At 35.1% G+C, this 21,340-nt stretch overlaps 1 protein-coding gene across 10 annotated transcripts in view; it reads right to left on the bottom strand.

Moving 5' to 3' along the window:
* LOC131029222 (uncharacterized) overlaps positions 1-11,803 on the bottom strand; it is a 31,032-nt gene extending 19,229 nt beyond the window's left edge. For 6 of the 10 annotated variants that reach the window (XR_009371949.1, XR_009371950.1, XR_009102718.2 and 3 more), the window contains exons 1-12: positions 11,207-11,801; positions 7,878-9,733; positions 7,590-7,774; positions 7,155-7,384; positions 6,819-6,887; positions 6,478-6,550; positions 6,152-6,308; positions 5,768-6,059; positions 5,540-5,654; positions 5,173-5,336; positions 961-1,035; positions 302-819 (exon numbers count right to left, since the gene is read on the bottom strand). Coding sequence is in view for 3 of the 10 variants with exons in the window: in XM_057959640.2 (XP_057815623.2) it covers positions 631-819; positions 961-1,035; positions 5,173-5,336; positions 5,540-5,654; positions 5,768-6,059; positions 6,152-6,308; positions 6,478-6,550; positions 6,819-6,887; positions 7,155-7,384; positions 7,590-7,774; positions 7,878-9,733; positions 11,207-11,650 (3,849 nt within the window). In the remaining 7 variants the exon portion in view is untranslated. Of the gene's footprint in view, positions 1-54; positions 820-960; positions 1,036-5,035; positions 5,067-5,172; positions 5,337-5,539; positions 5,655-5,767; positions 6,060-6,151; positions 6,309-6,477; positions 6,551-6,818; positions 6,888-7,154; positions 7,385-7,589; positions 7,775-7,877; positions 9,734-11,206 lie in introns of those variants that run through there. The other 4 variants (XM_057959640.2, XM_057959642.2, XR_009102724.2 and 1 more) reach the window with 4 other exon arrangements.
* Between the last annotated feature and the right edge of the window lie 9,537 nt (positions 11,804-21,340).

Raw genomic sequence — 21,340 nt, 5'->3', positions numbered from 1 at the left:
TAAAGTTTAAATTCAAACTATGTATAACAAAGAGTCATTTTTACATGAAACATGTAAAAAAAGAAGATATTTATTTTAATTTGGTATAACTTCTCAGAATATGCTGAAAAGTCATTCTATGTAAATCCAATTTATCAGTAACACCACAATGTCTATAGCAGCATATACTCCACTGATCAATTATTTAAAAGTAATATCTAAATATTTCCATTGAATACAACTGTGTTGCAACATTGCTTGCAAAAAAATTACTACCAGGAACATTATACAAGGGGAAAACGCCTGTGGCGAGTTGTCTTACAATAGAAACAGAAATATTCCACTGAAAGAATCACCCAGTAGAAAAGGAGCTCCACACCAACACCATCTGTTTCACCGTTCATCCACGCCAAGTCTATACCGCTTGCGCTTGGCAGGGTACAGCAAAAGATGATAGACCACAGGATAAATATCCCATCATCAGGTGAATAGAATAAGCAAAGCACTAAATCATGTGCCACATTGTCATCTAACAATTAACAGAAAATTTTACAACAATTGACCATGTCTATATCATTGTATTAAAATCTAAACCTCAATTGAAGCCAATTGACTTAACAGCGAATTTGGTGCATATATTGGCAATCCGTTTCACTTGCCAGTGATAAATGGGTGACTCAAGGCTTGCGATACAGTTAGACGCTTATCAGGATCCAAAATAAAAATCCTTTCCAGGAGATCTTTGAAGTTAGACAACATTTTGGGATCCTCCCCTGGAGAGCTTTGGACAAGACTGCCAATATCTTTCGGTTTGATATTCACCAGCAATCTTTTCACTGTCTGTTTGATCACATACAAATCAAACAAAACAGATTAATTTGGTACAGTTCCAGGAAGAGATTCGATCACACAAACAAAAAGAGGCTGCCAATACCTTATCAAAAATTCATAAATTACTACAATAAATATTCAATCATTTACCTTCTTTGAAACAGGATCCTCTTCTGTGGCATGAAAGTTCAAGTCCTGATCAAAATGTTGATCTGTAAAACTCCCCTGTCAAAGTCAAATATGGGAATCTATTACAAACATTATCTATTTTGCAAGTAGAGAAACTATGAGAACACAAAAAAATTCAGGCATATGAAGGAAAATTAATGCACATCCCTCCCTATTAAATATTGCTAAAATTATCTTTTGCAAAAGATAAAAGGCAAGAACAAAAAAGTGGACCGCCAATATGTAGCAGAAAGAATAACTAGAGATAAATAAGCTATGTATTGTGGTGCTCTACTAAAATAACAATTCACATATATAAAACATGTTCCAACAAAGCCACAGTGACAGATCTTTTCTCCTAATGTTAAAAATTATTGCTACAATAGATATTTGACAGTCTTTACAAACATCCACCTATCAGACCTTTATAAATTATTGCCACAATAGATATTTGACAGTCTGTACAAACATCCACCTATAGAGCTTTAATAAGAAGGATTTAAATGCAATTTTCTGAAATCCTGACCTGGCAAAAACAAAGAAATTACTACAAAAGGGACACCCAGATTGAGAACTAATGTCACCAGGATGACAAAAGACTGAACATCCTGAAATCACAAGAGCTACTTAATTTGATTAAGCATAGGCTTCACCCTACTGAGGGACACTTTATCTATAACAACTGCGAATGAAGAGTTCTTTCTGTTCCTCAATATTTATGCTATAAACCATCACTTAAAAAATGAGATTTACTTATCTCTGATCATATGATATCATCTTACCAAAGAGAAACCAACCTTAACTACACAAAAAAACACCTGTAACCTAAGTCACCGCATTTGCCGAATTTCTGGCTTCAGGTTCGGAATTCAGCGAATCTATAAAAATTAATAAAATTCGATAAAGTTCACTTGAAATTCGTTGTTCATCCCGCCGCTATTCCTGTGGCATGAGCCCCTGACCAGCCGCCGTTATTCTTTAACCTAAATTCTGCGTTTTGTGTGGTAAGGTTGTGCGTGATTGGGTTCGTTACAATATTTCTAGCGCTCTTTCTGAAGACAATAGTGGGTTGCAGGTGCCATCATGGCTGCTAAAGTGACATGTCGTTCATCTGCTTCAAGGCGGGCACTTTATTGTTCAGAATCAACAAATATGGGCATTTTCATCGAGATAATACGTGCCCTGCCTACCCAAGCTGCCGTTGCAGTGAAGCCGTATAACCCTTTGCTGGCTTATTTTATCGTCAAAGAATATTTTGATTTCCATTGCCTGCCATCATGCGCTGTGTGAGACCCTTAGCTGCCGTTGCAGTGAAGCCGTATAGCCCTTTGCTGGCTTATTTTATCGTCAAAGAATATTTTGATTTCCATTGACTGCCATCATGCGCTGTGAGAGACCCTGCCCACCCGCGACTGTTTCCCTCCCGTTGCAGTGCACTTCTTCGATTAGGATTTTTGTTTTTTTTTAAGGATTTTTTTCCCTCTTTGCATTAATGCTTTATTTATTTATTGTTTCTTTTTTATGTAAGGAGGATTAAATTTACTAATTGTTTTATAATTTTAATTTATATATAATTGACTATTAAATTTTAGGAGGTTATTAAATAAATAAAAATTTAAAATCTTCCTTCCTTATTTATAAATAAAACAATAAATAAATTTAATGCAAGGAAGATATTTATTTATTGTTTTAGAATTTTAATTTATAATAAAATTTTATTATATATTAATATCTAGTATATTTAATTGATTATTAGTTATTACTTAAATTTATTTTTAATATGTTATAATGATTTCAAATCTATTTTGCAATCTTAAACTATTTTGATAATTTATGAGATATATTACTTAAATAAAATATTTATATAAGGTGAATTTATTGTCGATGGACATTTGACCGAATTTTTTACTCTTGCCGAACTTCATCTGAATTTGATGATTACTGAACTCGAATTCGAATTCGAACGCAGTGACTTAGCCTGTAACTTAATTGAAACAAGCCTATATGAATCTGAAACAGCAGTGCCCTCTTGGAGCATGCCAGGAAACAAGACACAGGCAATGAAAATATTAGTGGGCAGAAAACTGTAACTTTGGGACAAGCTTCACTTCTCCTTCCCTGTATTCACATCTCTGGAGACCAATGTTGCAAAACTCAGTGATTACTCTTAGTACTCACAATTCCAAACCCTAATTGAGTAGTCATCATTAGAACACAGCTCTGAGTTATCAGTCAAAATCGCCATGAGTTTTTTATTTTCCCATCCGCACACCAAACTCACAGGTAAAACCGCCGCCTTTGAGACACAACTAGGGCAAGAAAAACAAACCTGACATTAAAACGCAAAATTCAGGAGGTCTTTTTTCATGTCCTACAGATTCATTTCAGGCATAGAATGAAATTTCTCTTTGTTTGTGTCAAGTGCTGAAGCTCGAAAACAGTCAGCAGTATCACAAAGGTGAATCGTGAGGTATGATTACAGCAGGTCGCAAGCCGCATAATTTCAGTGCAGGCCTAAGAACTTTAATCAAATTGTTTTGTTCCATTTTTTTTTCCTATGCCTCAGGCTCCTTTTGAACATAATGTACCCATACCATCCAGTTTCACAACACCCACAAGGTAGCAGCAAACGTTTCTCAGCTTTAGTCATAGAAGAAATATATAAATTTGTAAATTTCTTATATATGAATGTTAAATTTCATATATACTGAAAATTTGAACTCGCTTTTTAGTCTTGATGTGTATCAAACTCTAATTTTAATCTAGATATGAAGGAAATCAATAATATGTTCCATAAATTCAGTAATATGCAAGGTTTTTAGGAATAATTTTGAAACTTTCAATGTTCAATAATATGTTCCATAAATTCAGTAATATGCAAGGTTTTTAGGAATAATTTTCAATGTTCAATAATTCTGCAGAGCTTTTTCCTGTGTGTTTGCCAAGTCCGAGTTTTGGGTCACTCACAAATCCTGATTGGTATGGCATCCCCGCCTGTACCAGTGCCCCTACCCTCCTATCTTAAGATGACACTAGAGAACGTGTGTTTCAAGCACAGATCCATTTATAATGGGAGCACTTGGGATGTTTTTATCATTAGAATCTACATGTAGGCCTTAACCCCACAGGTGAATATCAGCATGCAGATTGTACGAAATGATAAATGTAAAAAAAACCGTATAGGTAAGCACATTCACATAATACTGCCTCACCAGTTGGAAACAAGCAAAGAAAATTAGAGGAATCATTGAGCAGAATCCATGAAAACTGTTCAGATTAGTGTGAGTATCTCCCAACAGTAAGGTCCTGACATCCTCTAATGATCTTAGAGGTCATCTTGTACTGATAGGGGCCAGGGCTATGAAAAGATACATATAAACAAAAAATTGAAGGCATTTTTTGATATTCACATAATACTACCTCTCCAGTTGGAGGCAAGCAAAGGAAAAAGAATCACTGAGCAGAATCAGTGATAGCTATCCAGATCAGAGTAAGTATTTTCCAACTGTAAGGTCTTGCCATCCTCTCAAAATCTTTTTCAGTCATCTCATACCAAATTATAGGGCTATGAGAAGATATATAAAACAACCTTTGAAGTAAGGCATATTCACGTAGTATCACAACTCCAATTGGAGGCAAGCAAAGGGAATAAAAAATACAATTGACAGAATAGGTGGTGAAGCATTTAAAAATGCAAGTTGATAGCCTTAAGAAAACCTTTCATAAATAATAGAGTGGTGGCCAAATACTCTGATCTAGGAAAATATGCTCGTGATATGGTTGATTCTAATGGTCAATGGCAAGTTATTTATCTATGGAAACAGATTCCATGTTTTGTGTTTGTAATATGTCAATTATCTTTGCTTTTGGATCTTTGTTTATAGTTCAGTTAGACGTGCATGTAGCCTAAACTCTAGTTAATCTGCCTAGAGCCCTGTTCTATCTGTTATAATTCCATTAAAAATTTATGTTATAATAACCACAAAAGAAAGATAGACACATTAACACACGCCCTTCAGTCTAACACACATCTCATCAATAAGAAAAAGCAACTTGCCTATTGCTTCACTGACTGCTTAGTACTCCACCTGTCAACCCGGAGTTAGAGTCTGTTAAGAACACTTGATTGAAAGGGGAAACCCAGATTTGATGCAAATTATACCACATAATTTTATTAAATGTAATTGTTCTCACCTTCCTCAGCATCTTCTTTGGGAAGGGACCCTTCAGCTCCATGTGAAGCCTAAGCATATCATTGTTTGTTGGGCCTGGGAAGAGAACCTTTCCAAGATAAAGCTCAAACAAGCAGCAACCAACTGACCACATGTCCATGGCATGGTCATAAGGTAAACCTAGAACTGCAATAACATCAAAAAACTTAGTAAGCTTTTCAAAACCAATCACAACATATTAAACTACTGATATGATGCCTACAGATCCATACAAGAAAGAATTACGAAAGAGCAAAAAAACAGCATGAAGCCAACCACATGAAGCAGTACCCACAATTTATTATTTGCAAAAAAGAGTACATACAAATTAGAGGAGAGCAAGAACTTACTTATTTCAGGGGCACGATAGAAGCGACTCACAAGGTAAGGTGTAATCTCATTTTTACCAGCAAACATTGCATTCCCAAAATCACAAAGCTTCAAAACATTCTTTGCTTCATTTACCTGCCAAGTGGTTAGAAAAAAGGTAAATTAACACAAACCTTAAGCTAGAATAAAAATTCGATTTGATTGAACCATTTTTTTAAAATAGCCATACAGAATGAATAATATCATACCAGCATATTATCAGGTTTGATGTCACAGTGCAAAACTCCACAGTTCTTCAGATGCTTTAAAGCAATAAACAATTGCTTTGCATACGCTCGCACTGCAGTCAATTTAAGACCAATATTGCGACCAAATTTCTTAAGAACCTCTCGAAGATTCATGTGCAAAGACTCAAATACTAAACAAAGATGATTCCTATACTTAAAGCTGGAAAGAAATCTGACACAGTGACGTTTATCTTCAGGGTCAGCACCAGCCAGTTTTTTCAATATTATTAGTTCTTCTTGTCCTGCTTTATACCTGTGGAGCAAAGGATTGACACAAATTAAATATGAACAGGACCAAATCTACTAATTAAGTTGTTCGGCTGAAAGTGGAAAAGACACACTTACATCGTGTCATTATTTCGAATAATTTTAATTGCAATCTCTTCAGGCTCTCCCTTCCCAGCCTTAAGATCCTTTGTACGAACAACACTTGAAAACACACCTTTCCCATGAGCTGCTATGATTTCATAGCGACCATCAAGGACCTCCCCTATACGATAACCTGGAAGTCAAATACCAATTAGTTATACCAAGTTACTTTTGTTTGTAGACCAAGCAAATTGTCCAAAGTTCCAAAACACGTTTAAGATAAATGGATCATCAATTTTAACTGTATATAAAAAATGCATCTATTAAAATTGGCCTTGATCGCTCCAACAAAATAAACTCACTATAATATCCTTCTGCATCATCCCAGTTGTCATGAAGACCACTTGTATCAACAGTTAAGCCATCTCCTCTAGCCTGAAGCAAGTAAAATATATGAATAATGAGGACAAAATATATGCAATAGTGGCATTGTAGACAAAAACAATTTAACATCATCTAAAATCTCATATCAATATATGCAGCAATTCAAGTAATCATGTTTGTGCGCAATGCCGTATAATTTCTCATACTTACAAGACAAGATTGCTATTTCATTTACTCAAACATATGTTTATACATGTGTGTAAAGACAATAATTTGTAATTTAATCTTAACAAACAAAATGCTATAATATTGATATTACCGGTTTACGTATTTTTGCTGGAGACTCTCCAAAGATGTCATCACTAAACATGTCTGCAGCCACCTCACTCTGAAACCAAAAAAAAAAGTTGTCATTTCCATAATTACTGTAGCAAAAAATGAGTGTCCACATGCAACTGAACAATTATGGCATGCACACAAAATTAAGACATGGAAGAAACACATTCTAAATCATCCAGGATTAATTTCATAAAATAATAAGTTCCACGGTCATGATTTCATGCAAAAAGGTAATCCTTTCCACAAATAGTATAACATTTCTTAAGTTTAGAGAAATTAACAAGAGAAACTGCTCCATACGTGCAAGCACACTGACCTTTGGAGAGCCTTCACCTAAAGCACCAGTACCCAATGTTTTCTCTGCTGGCTGTATCCCATTTTGTGGAGAGTCTTTTCCAACAGAAAAGGTTGAATCGGGTACAAAAATATCACTCCCATCCTGTCCATTGTCAGCATGTCCAGTGATCTGTTCTGACTGTCTAATTGATATCAGTGTTGCAGCTGTGTTTGTCTCTGGAAAATTATCTGAAGTAGATCTATTGGCATCTGTTGCAAGTTAAACATTTGAATTACATTCATTCTGAAAGTAAAAATAATCACACTTTTCTGCCATATCTTTCCTCTAAAAAATAAAATACATTCACAGATAAAACATAGTTAAAAGATAATTTTAACTATAAAACATAGTTAAAAGATAATTTTACCAATAAAACATAGTTAAAAGATAATTTCACCAATAAAAGATAAATACCTTTACCAGCACCTTGGCCTGCTTCTTCATTTATCATTGTCTGCTGATTCTGTTGTCTGTACTTTTCTAAAATTGCCTGTCTCCTCTTCCTGCTTTCCTCTTTAATTTTTTCAACATCATCCTCTTCTTGCTCCGCAAGTTGCAATAAAACTCTCTCCTGGTATTCTTCTTGATTCTCCTCCTCCCTATAAAAACAATTTTAGTGAAGCTTCTGTGCAAATCAAGAAGGGAACCCCAATATAAAGTGTACAAATTCAAAAAAAGCTGAAAGAACAAAAATTTACCCACCTATTTCTTTCTTTCTCCTCTTTAAAATCCCGTGTTGATTCTTGATACTTTGAAATACGCTCTCTTTCCATTGTTCTGTCTCTTTGTTTGTCTTTGTCTGATTGTCTTTCATGACCGTATCTATGATATCTGTCATAACGGTCATCATTTCTACCAGCTCTTGAGAATTCTCTTGAATTTGATCTTCTATCCCGCTGACCACGATCCCGGCTGCTTCTACTCCGCTTCATCTCCCTCTCACGAGATCTGGATGTTTTCCTGACTTCCTCAGAAGCCCACACTCTCTCTCGCAAATCAGAATACTGATCCCTTACTTCCCGAGACCTTGAACGCTTTGCACCATAGCCCCTCTCTCTATTCCTGTCATGAGAAATTGACCGACCCCTATCTCTATTCCTGTCACGAGAAATGGACTGACCCCTGTCTCGAATCCTGTCACGAGAAATGGACCGACCCCTGTTTCTATTCCTGTCACGAGAAATGGACCGACCCTTGTCTCTATTCCTGTCACAAGAAATGGACCGACCCCTATCTCTATAACTATCACGAGAAAGAGATGGCAACCTCTCTCTATACCTGTCATGAGAAGGAGATTGCACCCTGTCTCTATATCTATCCCGGGATGGAGATCGGCCCTTATCTCTATACCCATCACGAGAAAAAGGTTGGCCCTTATCTCTATACCTGTCATATGAAGGAGATGGGCCCTTACCCCGCTGCTTATCTCCTGCAATTTCAGGAGATCTTGATCTGTCCCTTTCCAATGGCTTGTCTTTATTGATGTCTCGAGACTTTGAACTCCTCCTTTCATGGTATCTTTCTTTGTACTCATGGTCTCTATGATCATCCTCAATGTCATTTTTAGCACCTGGTGACTGGGGCTGGGTATAATATTTGAGATCCTTTACAACCTCTTTGCAGTCAACACCAATTTGTTGCCATTGTCTCTCTTTGTCACTATCTCTTAATGGAGATTGTGAACAGCCCCGTTTGGTTTGTCTATCTCTTTGTGTATCTTTAGACAGAAATTTTGATTTATCTCCTTGCCTAATTTGTCTCTCATTTTCAGTATATTTCAAATGAGATATCAAATGGTCTTGTTTGTGATTCCAATCCTTTTCAATATCTTTTGAAGGAGATGGAGAATGCCTCTGTCTTCTATATCTCTCCTTTTCAGTAACCTCTAACGTGGATGCGGATGCAGAATACCCCTCCTTGTTGTGGTCATCTATAGAACGCAATTTACTGTGATTTGTTTCATTGTCTCCAACTTTGCCACCATCCCCACTCCCTGCATGGCCACGTTGAGTGTTTGTATCCATGCTCTCTGACAGAGTCTCTTTTCTATGCCTTGAATAAGGTTGGCGATTCAAATGCTTTAACTCATCCTCTCGAATGGCATCATTTTGCTCTGCTATAAGCTTCCTGTCATCTCTGATGGTACTAGCCTTTGTTCCCTCAGAGGGTGGCTGACTCCTACAGAACTGTCCATTACCATCTTCAGATATTTGAATTTCCCTAGAAACCTGGTTGGTACGCTGATCACCCATAATTGTCATCTTACTTCTATCAAATCTGTCAGACTTTGAGTCAACTTTACAATACTTTTCACCTTTAATTCCATCATATTTGTCAAATTTCCCTACCAGATTATCACTTCTTCCATTTCTATCTTTTAAATGCACGTCCTTTCTCTTTTCAACGAGGACCATCTCAACATCACTGTTATTTGAAGACTTGCTGTAACTCTCAATTACATTTTTTTCAGAAAACTCTGAAATGACTGTAAATCCATTCTCAACCTCACCACATCTATCTTTTGATTCTGGCATTTGGTGTGTGAGCCTGCTAGATCCCTGCAAATAGAAAATTGTTCTTATAATGCAACTGACGTCATTAGACAGAACAGCAACTGAATTACAAATACACATGCTGGTAAAAAGAATTAAGTGCACCACAAATTTGTGCAGATTTAGCTAAGGTTAGAAAGAACAATGGGAACACAGGATCACCACAGCTTTGACCAAATTTAGTTAATGTGAGAGTTCAATAAAACTATTACTGGCAGAGACTTCGAGAACAGCAGACATTATTACAGAGTTCTAATGTATCTCAAAACCAACTTGTACTTACAGATAAACCAAACAAAGTGTATCAACTACAAAGAACTAAATTTCTTTAAGATTGATTCAAGAAATAATTTTAGAGGCTTGTTAATTTTGAACATTTTTTGTTGAAAATGCTTAAGCCAAAAACAAAACTCTTTCTATCCACTTGATTTAAATTGGAGTTTGATAACCCCAATAAAGATTGATTATAGTGATAGTGAACAAGAAAATAGCAGCAGCAAAATGTTGAGACAACTTCAATATTACTTGAGATAAATTTCAGGACCAAATAAAAAGGCAAATATGTGCAGATCTAAGCACTCAGAGGTGGACTGGATAGTCAAGCTGTTGGAAAACATGGATGACGCTCGCAAGGGCAGCTCATGCAGATGAGGTTATAGTGGTTGTGTGTTAGGACTTCACTTTGCAGTTCCCACCAAGTATTGAATCCTCTGTTTAATTTATATGAGTGTGTGTGTGCTGTGTACAGATTTAGCTTAAAAGATAGCACTTTTCGAGATTTGAGGGCATTCATAATATAACCAATTGCTCAAACAAAAGGTTAATGTGGGTCAAAACAAACAAATAATAAGTCTGTATAACTGAAATTCAACAGGCTCCACAGGCAATTTTGCCTTGCAGATTACACTTCGCTTTGATGCCACAACTAAGGGTCATCTCATAGTGAAAAACATCAAGGACTAGCATTGGACCTTCTTCACTGGAAAATGATATATTATCCAGTGACATCATGTGTTCACTTCTCCTCGTGAAATGAACATCGGGCTACACCATGAAACCCCTTGGGATTTTTATACTTGGACTAATCATTTGACCCTTCTAAGTTAAAATTCGAATGTATGGTACCATTTAGGGTTGTGGTCCGGACGTGACTCGTACGGAATATACTACCATTATTGTCATGGTTACGAACCAAGACTCTCCAAAATATTGGAATCTCATTCGAACGAAATGAAAATAAAAAACGAATTGTTCGCAAAGTCGCTTCACTGATACGGCCACAGAAACTTAGTGATTAGTAACAAAGCAGATGGCAATGTAAACTCAATTTCCTACAGTAACAATAAATTATTAGCCCTGAAAAACATAATAGAAATTAACCATACCTAGCTGCAAGTCGAACATAAAAATTGGGGGCTTTCGAAAAAAGATCTAATACTAGGGGCACAAAATTTATTTTTAAAAAAAAGGAAAAGGTACCTTAAGTGATGCTGACTCAAACCCTGTGAAGATTGAAGCGGCCTCATCAGGCTGTATTTCCCCGGACTCGATCTCGGAAAGGACGGGTTTTCCTCCGTCTTCTTCTTCGTCTTCCACAATTTCTCCTTCTTCCTTCTCATCATCATCATGAGCAGAAACCCTAGTAAATCGAAACCCTTGTTCTTTTTCCATTCCGTCTGCAAGATTATTCTCAGTCTCGGCCCCGCGTTGTTTTTTGTGGTGGTGGTGTTTGTGCTTGTGGTGGCGGTGGTGATGCCTGTGTTTATCCTTATCTTTTTCCTTGTCCTTGTCCTTGTCCTTGTCCTTGTGATGATGATGCTTGTGTCGCTTGGAGGACTCATCTGTGTCATCTTCGGCTCTCTTTCTTCGCGTGTCTTTCCTGTAAGACTCCGCCTCCATGTCTGCTGCTTCCTGCGCGCTCATCCCTCTTTCTCTACTTCCTGAGACGGGGATGCAATCTGATAGATGAACGCAACCTTTACCTAAAAGAGCGAATCCCAAATAAAACGAATAAAAGGAGTCCTCTATGTGCTGACTGTATCGAGGAGAACGACTAATAATGGAGCCTTCGGCGATCGCCTTTCATCTCGTTCGCTTAATGAGACCGACCACGTGTTTTAACTCTTTTTCATGGAGAAATTCCCATAACCAAGTCATTTTCGATTTAAGTTGTGTGTTTAACATATAAGCATTACAAATATTCTTTGAAATCAAAAAAAATTGCAAATGACAATTCCTAAAAAACTATGCTTCAATCCCCATCTATCCTTGACACCCATAAATCTTCTTTAGCAAACTTAAACTTCTTGTTCTTTGACTTTGGGCCATCTACGTTCTTGGTTTGTTTTTCTTTCTTCCTTTTTTGAATGTATTTCTTGATGAAACAAAAGTTAATCAATAATTACCTCTTCTTGTTGGTCTTTTATGAGCTCCACACCATGAAAGGCCTAAGCAAAGGAGTGTAGTCTACAACCCACATCTATTTGTCACTTGCAATGAAACCTTCTCTCAGTTTTGTCATACTAATGAATGCACCTAACCCCAAGCTCCACTCCATTTTAACACGAGACTCCATAACTCACTAAGCTTCCTCCTTCATGTCCAATTCTAAATACTAAGCAAGCACCATGGATGAAATGTCTACATTGGAGCAATATTTATGCTCCACTTTCACAAAGGTGTCCCCTAGGAGCATTTTGATCATCTGGTAAAACATAGGGTCATCGAATTTGGAAATATTCCTCATTCTCAATTTCATGATCTTCCCCATAAACGAAATATGTCTTTTCCTTGACCAGAGGCTAAACGTGGCCTCTATTCTTCCTTCTACCCAATCTCTGCATAATACCACAATGTCTCTGAGCTCTTTGCCTCCCACCTCGAGTAAAATATGTCCTACTTTCTATCTCCTTAGAAAGAAAGCTTTCAATGCCCGGACCAAATTCAATGAGCATTTGCAACTATAATAAAAACTCCACTTCATACCACAAATCTCTCACAAATAACCTAATACATTGGACACTTGTTCATTCTCATCCTTTAAACCGCATCACTTCGATCTCCTTGTCATATCTCCCAAGCCTCAAATTATAGGTTTCGTAAATCCAACTACCATATATTATCATTACCTACATCTAGTGATGTTGCCCATTTCGATAAGGTGTTTGTCACCTTACTTTCATCCCTTCTAACATGGGTGACTTTCAAATTTTGAAACTTGTTTAACTTTTCCTTAATATTTTTTATTAGTTTGTTGATTTTCTAATTCAATGTTTCACCTTTTATAATTCCATTAACTATAATTTGTGAATCTCCCTCCAAATGCAAATTGGATATCAAAAGTTTACTTGCCAGTGTGACCACCAACTTCAGCTTCATTGTTCACCCCTTCCTTGAGCTTCTGAGCTCTAATAGCTAGTAAGTTGCCTTGTTCGTCCCTAGGCACACACCCTGCTCCAGATGGCCCTGGTTAACCCCTAGATGTACCATCGAAATTAATTTTATTCCATCATGCTTTTGGCTTTATCCATTCAACCCCTTGCTTCTTTTGTGCAAATGGATTAGCCCATAAAGGCCCATTAATAGTCTGGTATATTATTTTATTTTTCTTTATATATTTATTATTAAAAAAATTTATCGTTCCATTGTTTTAAGTTTTTTTTTTCATGAATATGAAATTGTTTCTAGATGTTGATCTTCTTCTTAAAATTTCAAAATTCAAATTCAATTTTAATTTTGATTTTTAATTTATTTATTTGTATTCTCTTTTCATTCAAAATCAATTAAATATATATTTATCCACTTTATTATTTTGTACTTGAATTTAAAGATATTTAAAACAATAATCATTTAGGTCAGTTGATTAATATTTATTAAATCATTCACTTTCAAGAATGAACATGCTAGGAACATTTTCATTCGTACATTATAGTGAATCAAGGTCTACATCACACAATTCTAACAAATCTACATCTTTTAATATTGTTATTATTTTTAGATATTAACACAATCACAAAACTTGACTTTTCAAGGGCTTATCATCAAAATGGCAAAGCAAATATAGATAAATAAAATGAATCAAAGAGTAAGAGCCACATTCCTTAATGTAAAAGTGATTCAAAGGCACAAACTCTACTCACAAAATTGCACAACTTCTTAAATCTAAGATAAGATACATAATGAAGTGCATCATTTAGAATGTTGAAATCGCCAAATTTTAGTACCATATCAAAATTGTTTATTTTGAAACTCTGAGCTAAATGCTTTCATTTATCACGTTTAATATTTTAATTTCCTGATATATATACTCACAACTCTTATTATTAATGTCATGTGTGTGAAGTAGGGTACCTGCAGCTGCAACACAAACACTCAATAGATCATTACAAGCATGGTTAGAAAATTCAAATCAAATGAAATATAAACCATGACAAAGCGACCTATTGCCTCCTAAGAGATGCGAGTGTAGATTTGCTCTCAGATCTGGATAAGCAATCCCAGTGACTTGACTACACCTAGACGGAGGATTTGAAATGATATGATATGCAAGCTAGATGAGATTGATCCAAGAGTCTAATTAAGCTAATGATATGCATGATTAAGCTATGATGATGATTCAATTAAGCTAGAATGGAGATTGATTAAGATACATGATTCAACAATGCTAGAAAATGATCAAATTAAGCCAGATCTAAGATGCAATTGCCTATAATAGCAATGCTCAAATGATATGCTAGAGTGGATATGCCTATAGTAACAATGCATAAGATGAAAATGAGATGGGATCCTTTGTGCTCCAAAATGGGGGATATTTATAGGATTTCCAAGGCCAGGGGTGAGGTGGCAGGAATCAACGGCCAAGATTGAGTCTGAAGATATCAAGGGTGAAATTGGAGGAGGTTGGAGAAGAGGTTGGAGGGAGGGACACTTGTCATCTCTGTGGTGACAAGTGTCAAGGAGCCTTTCTCATAAGAGGGAAAGTGTCCAAGGGAGGACACATGTGGCCTAAGTGTCATGTGTCTCAAGGGGAGAATATCCACACCATAGGATGTTAGGATAAGGAGGTTAGGATGTGCAAGATAGGATAGGGTTAGTTAAACCCAAGGTTAGGTGAAATGGGTTAGGTTAAGGGATGGTTAGGTTAGGTGGTTAGAAGTTAGGAGGCATGTGGGTAATTCGAATTTAAAAATTCAAATAATAGGAAAAGGCTAATTAACTTTCAACAACTCATAAATTGATTTATTTTAATTAATTAGGGGATTAGAAGGAATGAATTAAATGAGGGAAGGATTAATTAATTTGGATTAACTGAACAAAGGGGACTATTGAAATGAACCTATTAAATAAATCCTTAGATTTATTAATAAGTAGATGAAAGGGATTTAATCAAATTGCTAATGAATTCAATTAAATTAGGAATGGGGATTAATTAAATAATTGCTTACTTAATTAATTATCTTCAGACCATTTTTAGGTGTATACAATTAATATGGATTAACTCGGCCTATTAATGGGTGTTCCTGAGTGGATCCAACTTCTTTGAGGGGCAATGGAGATTTTAGGGCTACTACAGTTTGGCAGAAGCAAGAAGTTGGTTGGATAAAAGTGAATTTTGATGGTACGTTTAAGGGCAATTTGGGGCTGTTGGGGGAAGAATTTGTTGCCCAAGACTGGAATGGGAATGTTTTGGCTATTGGAGATAGGTGAATGGTTGATGGGATTAATAATGAGGTGCAAGCAATTTTTTGTTGGCATTTTTGATGTTCATGTCGTGATTGACATTGATGGACACACACTTGCATTAAGATCTTCTTTATATGTGTGAGTTAGAGCACAACTGGTATCTGTTCCAACCGATATGTTGTATTCTAGTCTTTAGACTATTGGTGATTTTGCAGAATGTGTTTCCCATTCTGAAGCAACATGTCAACCCCAAGCGGTTTGTGGATCCCAAGCGGTACGAGGGATTAAAGCGGCATAACACATTTTTACCAGTCTTCATTTTGAGAAACCGGCAACCGGTATTTTGTATGAACCGGTAATACTCTATGATGAGTTACCAACTGGCATTTTGTGATGAGTTAACATCCACCGATCGTTTGACGGTGTCGACTCTCTGGCGGTGCTTTTTGTGTCGTGTTACCAGATATGTCCAGATGCATTGAACCTAGGAAATTGTATTGTAATCCTATTGGACCAACATGAAATCAGATTCCTTTATAACGACATCATGTCTAGGGTTCTAAGGTTGTTGTTGTTGAGGTTGATGTTGTTACTAGGATTCAAGGTAGCTAATGAGTTAGAGAGAGTATGAATGTGCAGAAGACTGAAGTAGTGTTGTAATACATTAAGATCGAGCTATTAAGGATCTAACCAAGCAATCTGTGCTATTTGCTAGATCACTCACTTGTTGATTACTCACATCTTCGACAAGTTTGTAGCCCTTAATTGGGTAGGCCCAAAAGCCTCTTGTAAATCCTCTAACAAGGTGGTTCACATATGTGGATCTAAAATCCTTTAGCAAGGTAGTCTTTAATCGAACTTATCTCCTAACAAAGATTGAGATTCCTAACAGGATCTGTTTTGGTAAAGAACATTGTAAGACCTTAACCGGTCTAGTTTCTATTCTGCAGATAGTTACTTGTGAGTTCCATCTCACCATGGTTTTTCCCATTTGGGTTTCCACATCAAAATCTCTTGTGTTATGGTGTTTGTGCTTCTGTGGGTGAATGCATCATTAGCTATTTGGTTTGCATGTTTGTTAACCGGTTTGTCTACTAAATTGTTTTACCGGTTTACTGTTAGTCTTGCAAAGTGTTTAAGTGCAAAGATTTTTGGAATACTAATTCACCCCCCCCCCCCTCTTAGTATTCATCATTTTTTTGGGAGGTGAATGTGTGAAAAATTAACAAATTTATCCAAGTTATTAGAAAAGATTTAGATTTTTTTCAATAATTTCAAATGTCCCATGTTTTGGGGGAGGGTAATGATGTGGCCATTGTACTATTGAAAAAGGTCACACCGTTAATTGAAGTTTGGGGGGGGGGGAGTATGGGAAGACTTCCATGGTGTTGAGTATGTTGCAACTTGTGCGATCTTCAATGACCATTAATGATGATATTGATAGGGGGTGAGTTGGAGGTTGTTTAAATGCGAAGGTGGGTGGTGGGTTTTGGCATTCTCCAGGTGTTGGCTTGTTGTAGAAGTTGGAGGGTTTGAGACAGGAGGGGGCCTGGGAGTTTCACAGCTAAGGGAGATGGAAGTGAATTTTTTGCTTCATTCACTCAAATAGCAACTTGCCTTTTTCGGCAAGATTTTGGGGAAGCATCTCAAGGGGATTTTCAAATTCAAAGACCCCTCTTTTTTTGTAGACAATGGAGCTCCTACTCAAGGAGGATTACCTACAATCAAAACTTTTTTATAGGAAAAATGTGAATATTATCTCTTTGATGATGGCTTGTGGTCTGGTTTTTGAGTCAAGAGAGAAGGTAGTGTGGTGGTGAAGGTCTGTGTTACAAACCATTCCTTATCTGGGTTGATGTCCCTCATGGTGAGGGTAGTGGTGAGGAAGGGTTTGCATTAGCCATTCAGAAAAGGTATCGCACCAGAAGGAGGGGAAGCAAAAGTTGCATTCTACCCATTTATTTTGTGGAATGACAGGGCAAACAAAGCTCAACGTGTATAGAGGAAGCACACTTGGGGTGGGAGGCACTTAATGATTTCAATTGGGGATGTAAAGTGGAGTTGCGAATTGCTAGGGAGGCCAAGAAAAGGAACACGGAGCAGAAATAGGAGTTTGGCCGTGAGGATTTCTAAGTGAATGGATCAAGCAAGAAGAAGAAAAAAGTTTAATTGTGTCGATGTCTTTTATTTTGGGGTTTCGAGTAGTAGTTTTTGGTCATGTTTTATATGCGAGTGCCCTACGATGGTGGTCTCATATCACATTTTATTTTTTGATGGGTTGTTCTGCAGGTGGTAGTATGTATTTTTGGGGGTGATAGTACAATGATTTGGTGGTTGTAGGTTTACTACTAGTTGGTGGTTGTTTCTCTATGCTCCAGGAATTGAACAAGGGTTAATCCTTGATTTTGAATTAACAAAATGTATATTTTTTTATATTTTTTATCAATAATATAAATCAGCATTACCAATGGAAAAAGGATTAACTTATGTTCATTGTATGCATTCTATTGTAATATAATCTAAAATAAGCTTAGGGAAAGTTTAAAGGAAAATAAATAAACTTTCAAACAAAATTAAAATTTTATGTAAACAAATAATAAATGTAAGTAATAAATATTTTAGAAATAATGAGTTGGGATCAATTATCAAAATACAATAAATGTATGAAAATAAATTAAATTAAATAATGGTAATTGATTTGTAGTTTAATTAAGATAAAAAAAATTGAATAATAGAAATTGATTTATCGATTTTTCAAAATTTTATAGGATATGAGACATACATTTATAAATTTGCACTTTTGCAATTATTGAATTGATGTCTATAAGCATGGATTTGAAATTGCTTGCAAAATTGAATCTATGTGCATAGATCTAAACTGTACTAATTTTGAATTTTGAAACTTGTTTGCCTCACTTGTATTTAAGAGGGGCGGTGTCTATATACACCATTAAGGAGTTTGTTAGTATGAGATTTTCTCCCTTGATCAAACTCATGTTACAAAACCAATAATATATAACCAAAGGTCAAAGTTAACATGTAACAATATCTAAATATTGATGGAAGTAGATGTAGCATAATGGTGTTCTATAAATACTCTATGTGATGGTGCACATTGAAAGTAAGCATTCAAAACAACTAATTAGAGCTAGTTCAATAGAGTTCAAATTTAATTTTTGAATTTTTGAATTTTAGATTAACATCTATTGAATCAATTCAAACAAAAATAAATAAATTAGAATTCAAAATCAGCTCCTAAAATTATGTACAAATAAAATTAAGTAAAAATCAATTTATTTGCTAACTCGTATATTAAAATATATAACTTATACATTTATCTATTTGTTTTTTAATCAAATAAAACATCAAATGTACAATTTTTTCACCATTACAACTACGAATTCACTATCTTATGAATTTATTTTTCATTCTTAAAAATCTAATAGACTCTAATTATTACAGTATTTAAAAAATTAATAAAAATTTGTTAAAGATTTTAAGTTAAGGACCTTTGACTCATTTATCAATTTATTCTTATTTAATAAAGTTTTTTTTAATAAAAATTTGTGAAAATTTTATATAATTTATTAAAAAGGGTTTGTGATAAATTTTAGTTGGTAGGTCTAAAGATTAAAAGCATTCTTGAGGTGTTGGAGGATTTCTTGAGAATGAATGTTTTGACAATAGCTCAAAAAATATTGAGGTTGGATCACATAAAACTATGAATGTCTTTATTTCAAATTTGTGATGGAGGGAGAGGAGTTTTCTATTGAAAAGATGAAGTTGATTTCTTAGAATGTTAGAGGATCTGACACCACTAACAAGAAAAGTTGATGTATAATCAACTATATGGTCGTAGTCTCAATGTGATTTTTATAGGAGAACAATCATCTAACTTACTTGGGTTGCTCCCTTTAGTATCATAGCTCTAGTTTGAATTGCGTCATATTTATCTAGGGTTTTGTAGGTTTTTTGTATCTTATAGAATACTTCCATCATTTAATTCAATTTAATCTCCAAAAATATAAATTAGATTGTTGTGGTTTCAAAACTTTTCTTCAAGTATATTGGGCTATGTGTTTAATTTATATGGTCCTAATAGCCTTATTAAAAAAAAAAGTGTGGGAAGAAGTTGTTACTCATTTAAAATTATTTTCCAACCACAATTTTCTCTTGGGAAATTTTAGTGCAACATTAGGTGCCATGGGCAAGAAAGGTGGTTAAATTTAAATGACTTAAAGAGAAATCAATTTCAAGAATTTAATATATGAATATAGCCTATTTGATTTGCTACCTAAAAAGGGCACTTTCCTTAGAACAATGGGAGAAAATATTTTTTATTGTATTGCAAAGAGCATTGACCAAAAACATTTTAGCTAAGTGGATAAATAATTCTTGGTTGTCTTATGTTGGAGTAATTTAAGGATAATTATCTAATTATTTATTAATTAGGTCCTTTAATTGCTTTTTCACTTAAGCTAAACTTAGGTGCTTTTTTAGTTTGAGCTCACTTAGAGGCACTTCTAGTTAGCTTTTTTAGCTTGTAGTTGAGCTTGATTTAGCTCCTACTTTGCATTGCTTTAGTTCTTCTAATTTTAGGATTAGGGCATCTCTGACTTTCTATAGAGTAAGTCATTCATTCATTTTAATTACACCTCCAATATTGTAATAGCATCTTCAATTCTTTTGTGCATTATACAGAATTCTTTGGTTGTTATAGAGCATACAATCTTTGCTTGATCTCTTTTGTGTGATAGGTATTTTTCTTGCAGATGATTCTTGGCTCCTGTGGTTGATTATCAACTTCTACATCTTAAAATTTTGTTCTCACAATTATTATCTCATATCACTGGCCTATTTGGTTGTTTATTTTAGATGTGCTTCCTCCCCTTTGTCCCTTTAAGTTTAATATTAAATGGACTTAATGTCCATATTTAGTTTTGGTGATGTCTTCTTGTCGGAACAATGGCCTATCCCTTAATAAGTTGATTATGTATTTTCTTTTCTAGAAGTTGGTTTTGTTAAAAGAACTCAAATCCAATAATCGATAGGTGCTTGGTAATATATTTGTATCTAAATCTTGGGTTTCTTGATGTTTAGTTAGGATTTTTCTAAACATTTAAGATTCAAGGCTTGGCTAGCTTTGTTCAATGAAGACTTTTGGTTACTTGATTATGTGGAAGACATTAGTAAAACTAAGGAAGTTATTTGGAAACAAAATTATAGGGACCAATATTTTAAGAAAGGTAGTCAAAATAAAAAAAATTCTTTCATGTTGTGACTATACTTGTGGTCAAGTGGATTGGATTTTTTATATTGAATGGGGTCTATTTTCTTTTTCTAATCTTAAGGATGTTTAGAATGAATCAACTAGAATTTTATCTACCATTTTCCTAGTGAGGAGTTAGTTTTGTGGAAGTTGGTTGATAACATTTTAGAGTGTATTGCCTATTTTGTATTCAAGGAGATTAATTCATCCCTCCTAGTCTCTTTCTTGTTTGAGGATATCAAATAGGTGGTGAATTCATTTAAAGGTGATAAAGCTCCTAGTTTGAATAGCTTTCCTATAGCTTTCTTTCATAGTTTCCATGTGGTTCTGGGGAATTATATCACAAATGTTATGAATGATTCATTACTACCTTGTAAGGTTCTTTAAAAAAATAAATTCACTTTCATTTCTCTTATTCCAAAGGTACCCCGCTTGGTCTCCCTTATGGACTTTATACCTATTTTTTTTGTAACATAATTAATAATAATATTTTTCAAAATGGTAAATGAATATTTGAAGGCTCTCCTCCCCATAACCATCTTTCTTGAGTAGGAGTTTGTTGGGGTAAGAATATTATGGATAACACTACTACCCATTAACTCTTCATTCCTTAAAGCATTATCACTGTAAAGGGGGCTTATTGAGGTGAATATTTCAAAGTT

Source organism: Cryptomeria japonica, chromosome 3 (assembly GCF_030272615.1).
Source record: "Cryptomeria japonica chromosome 3, Sugi_1.0, whole genome shotgun sequence".
In the NCBI taxonomy this organism is placed as follows: Eukaryota; Viridiplantae; Streptophyta; class Pinopsida; order Cupressales; family Cupressaceae; genus Cryptomeria; species Cryptomeria japonica.
This window is presented reverse-complemented; position numbering and strand designations above follow the sequence as displayed.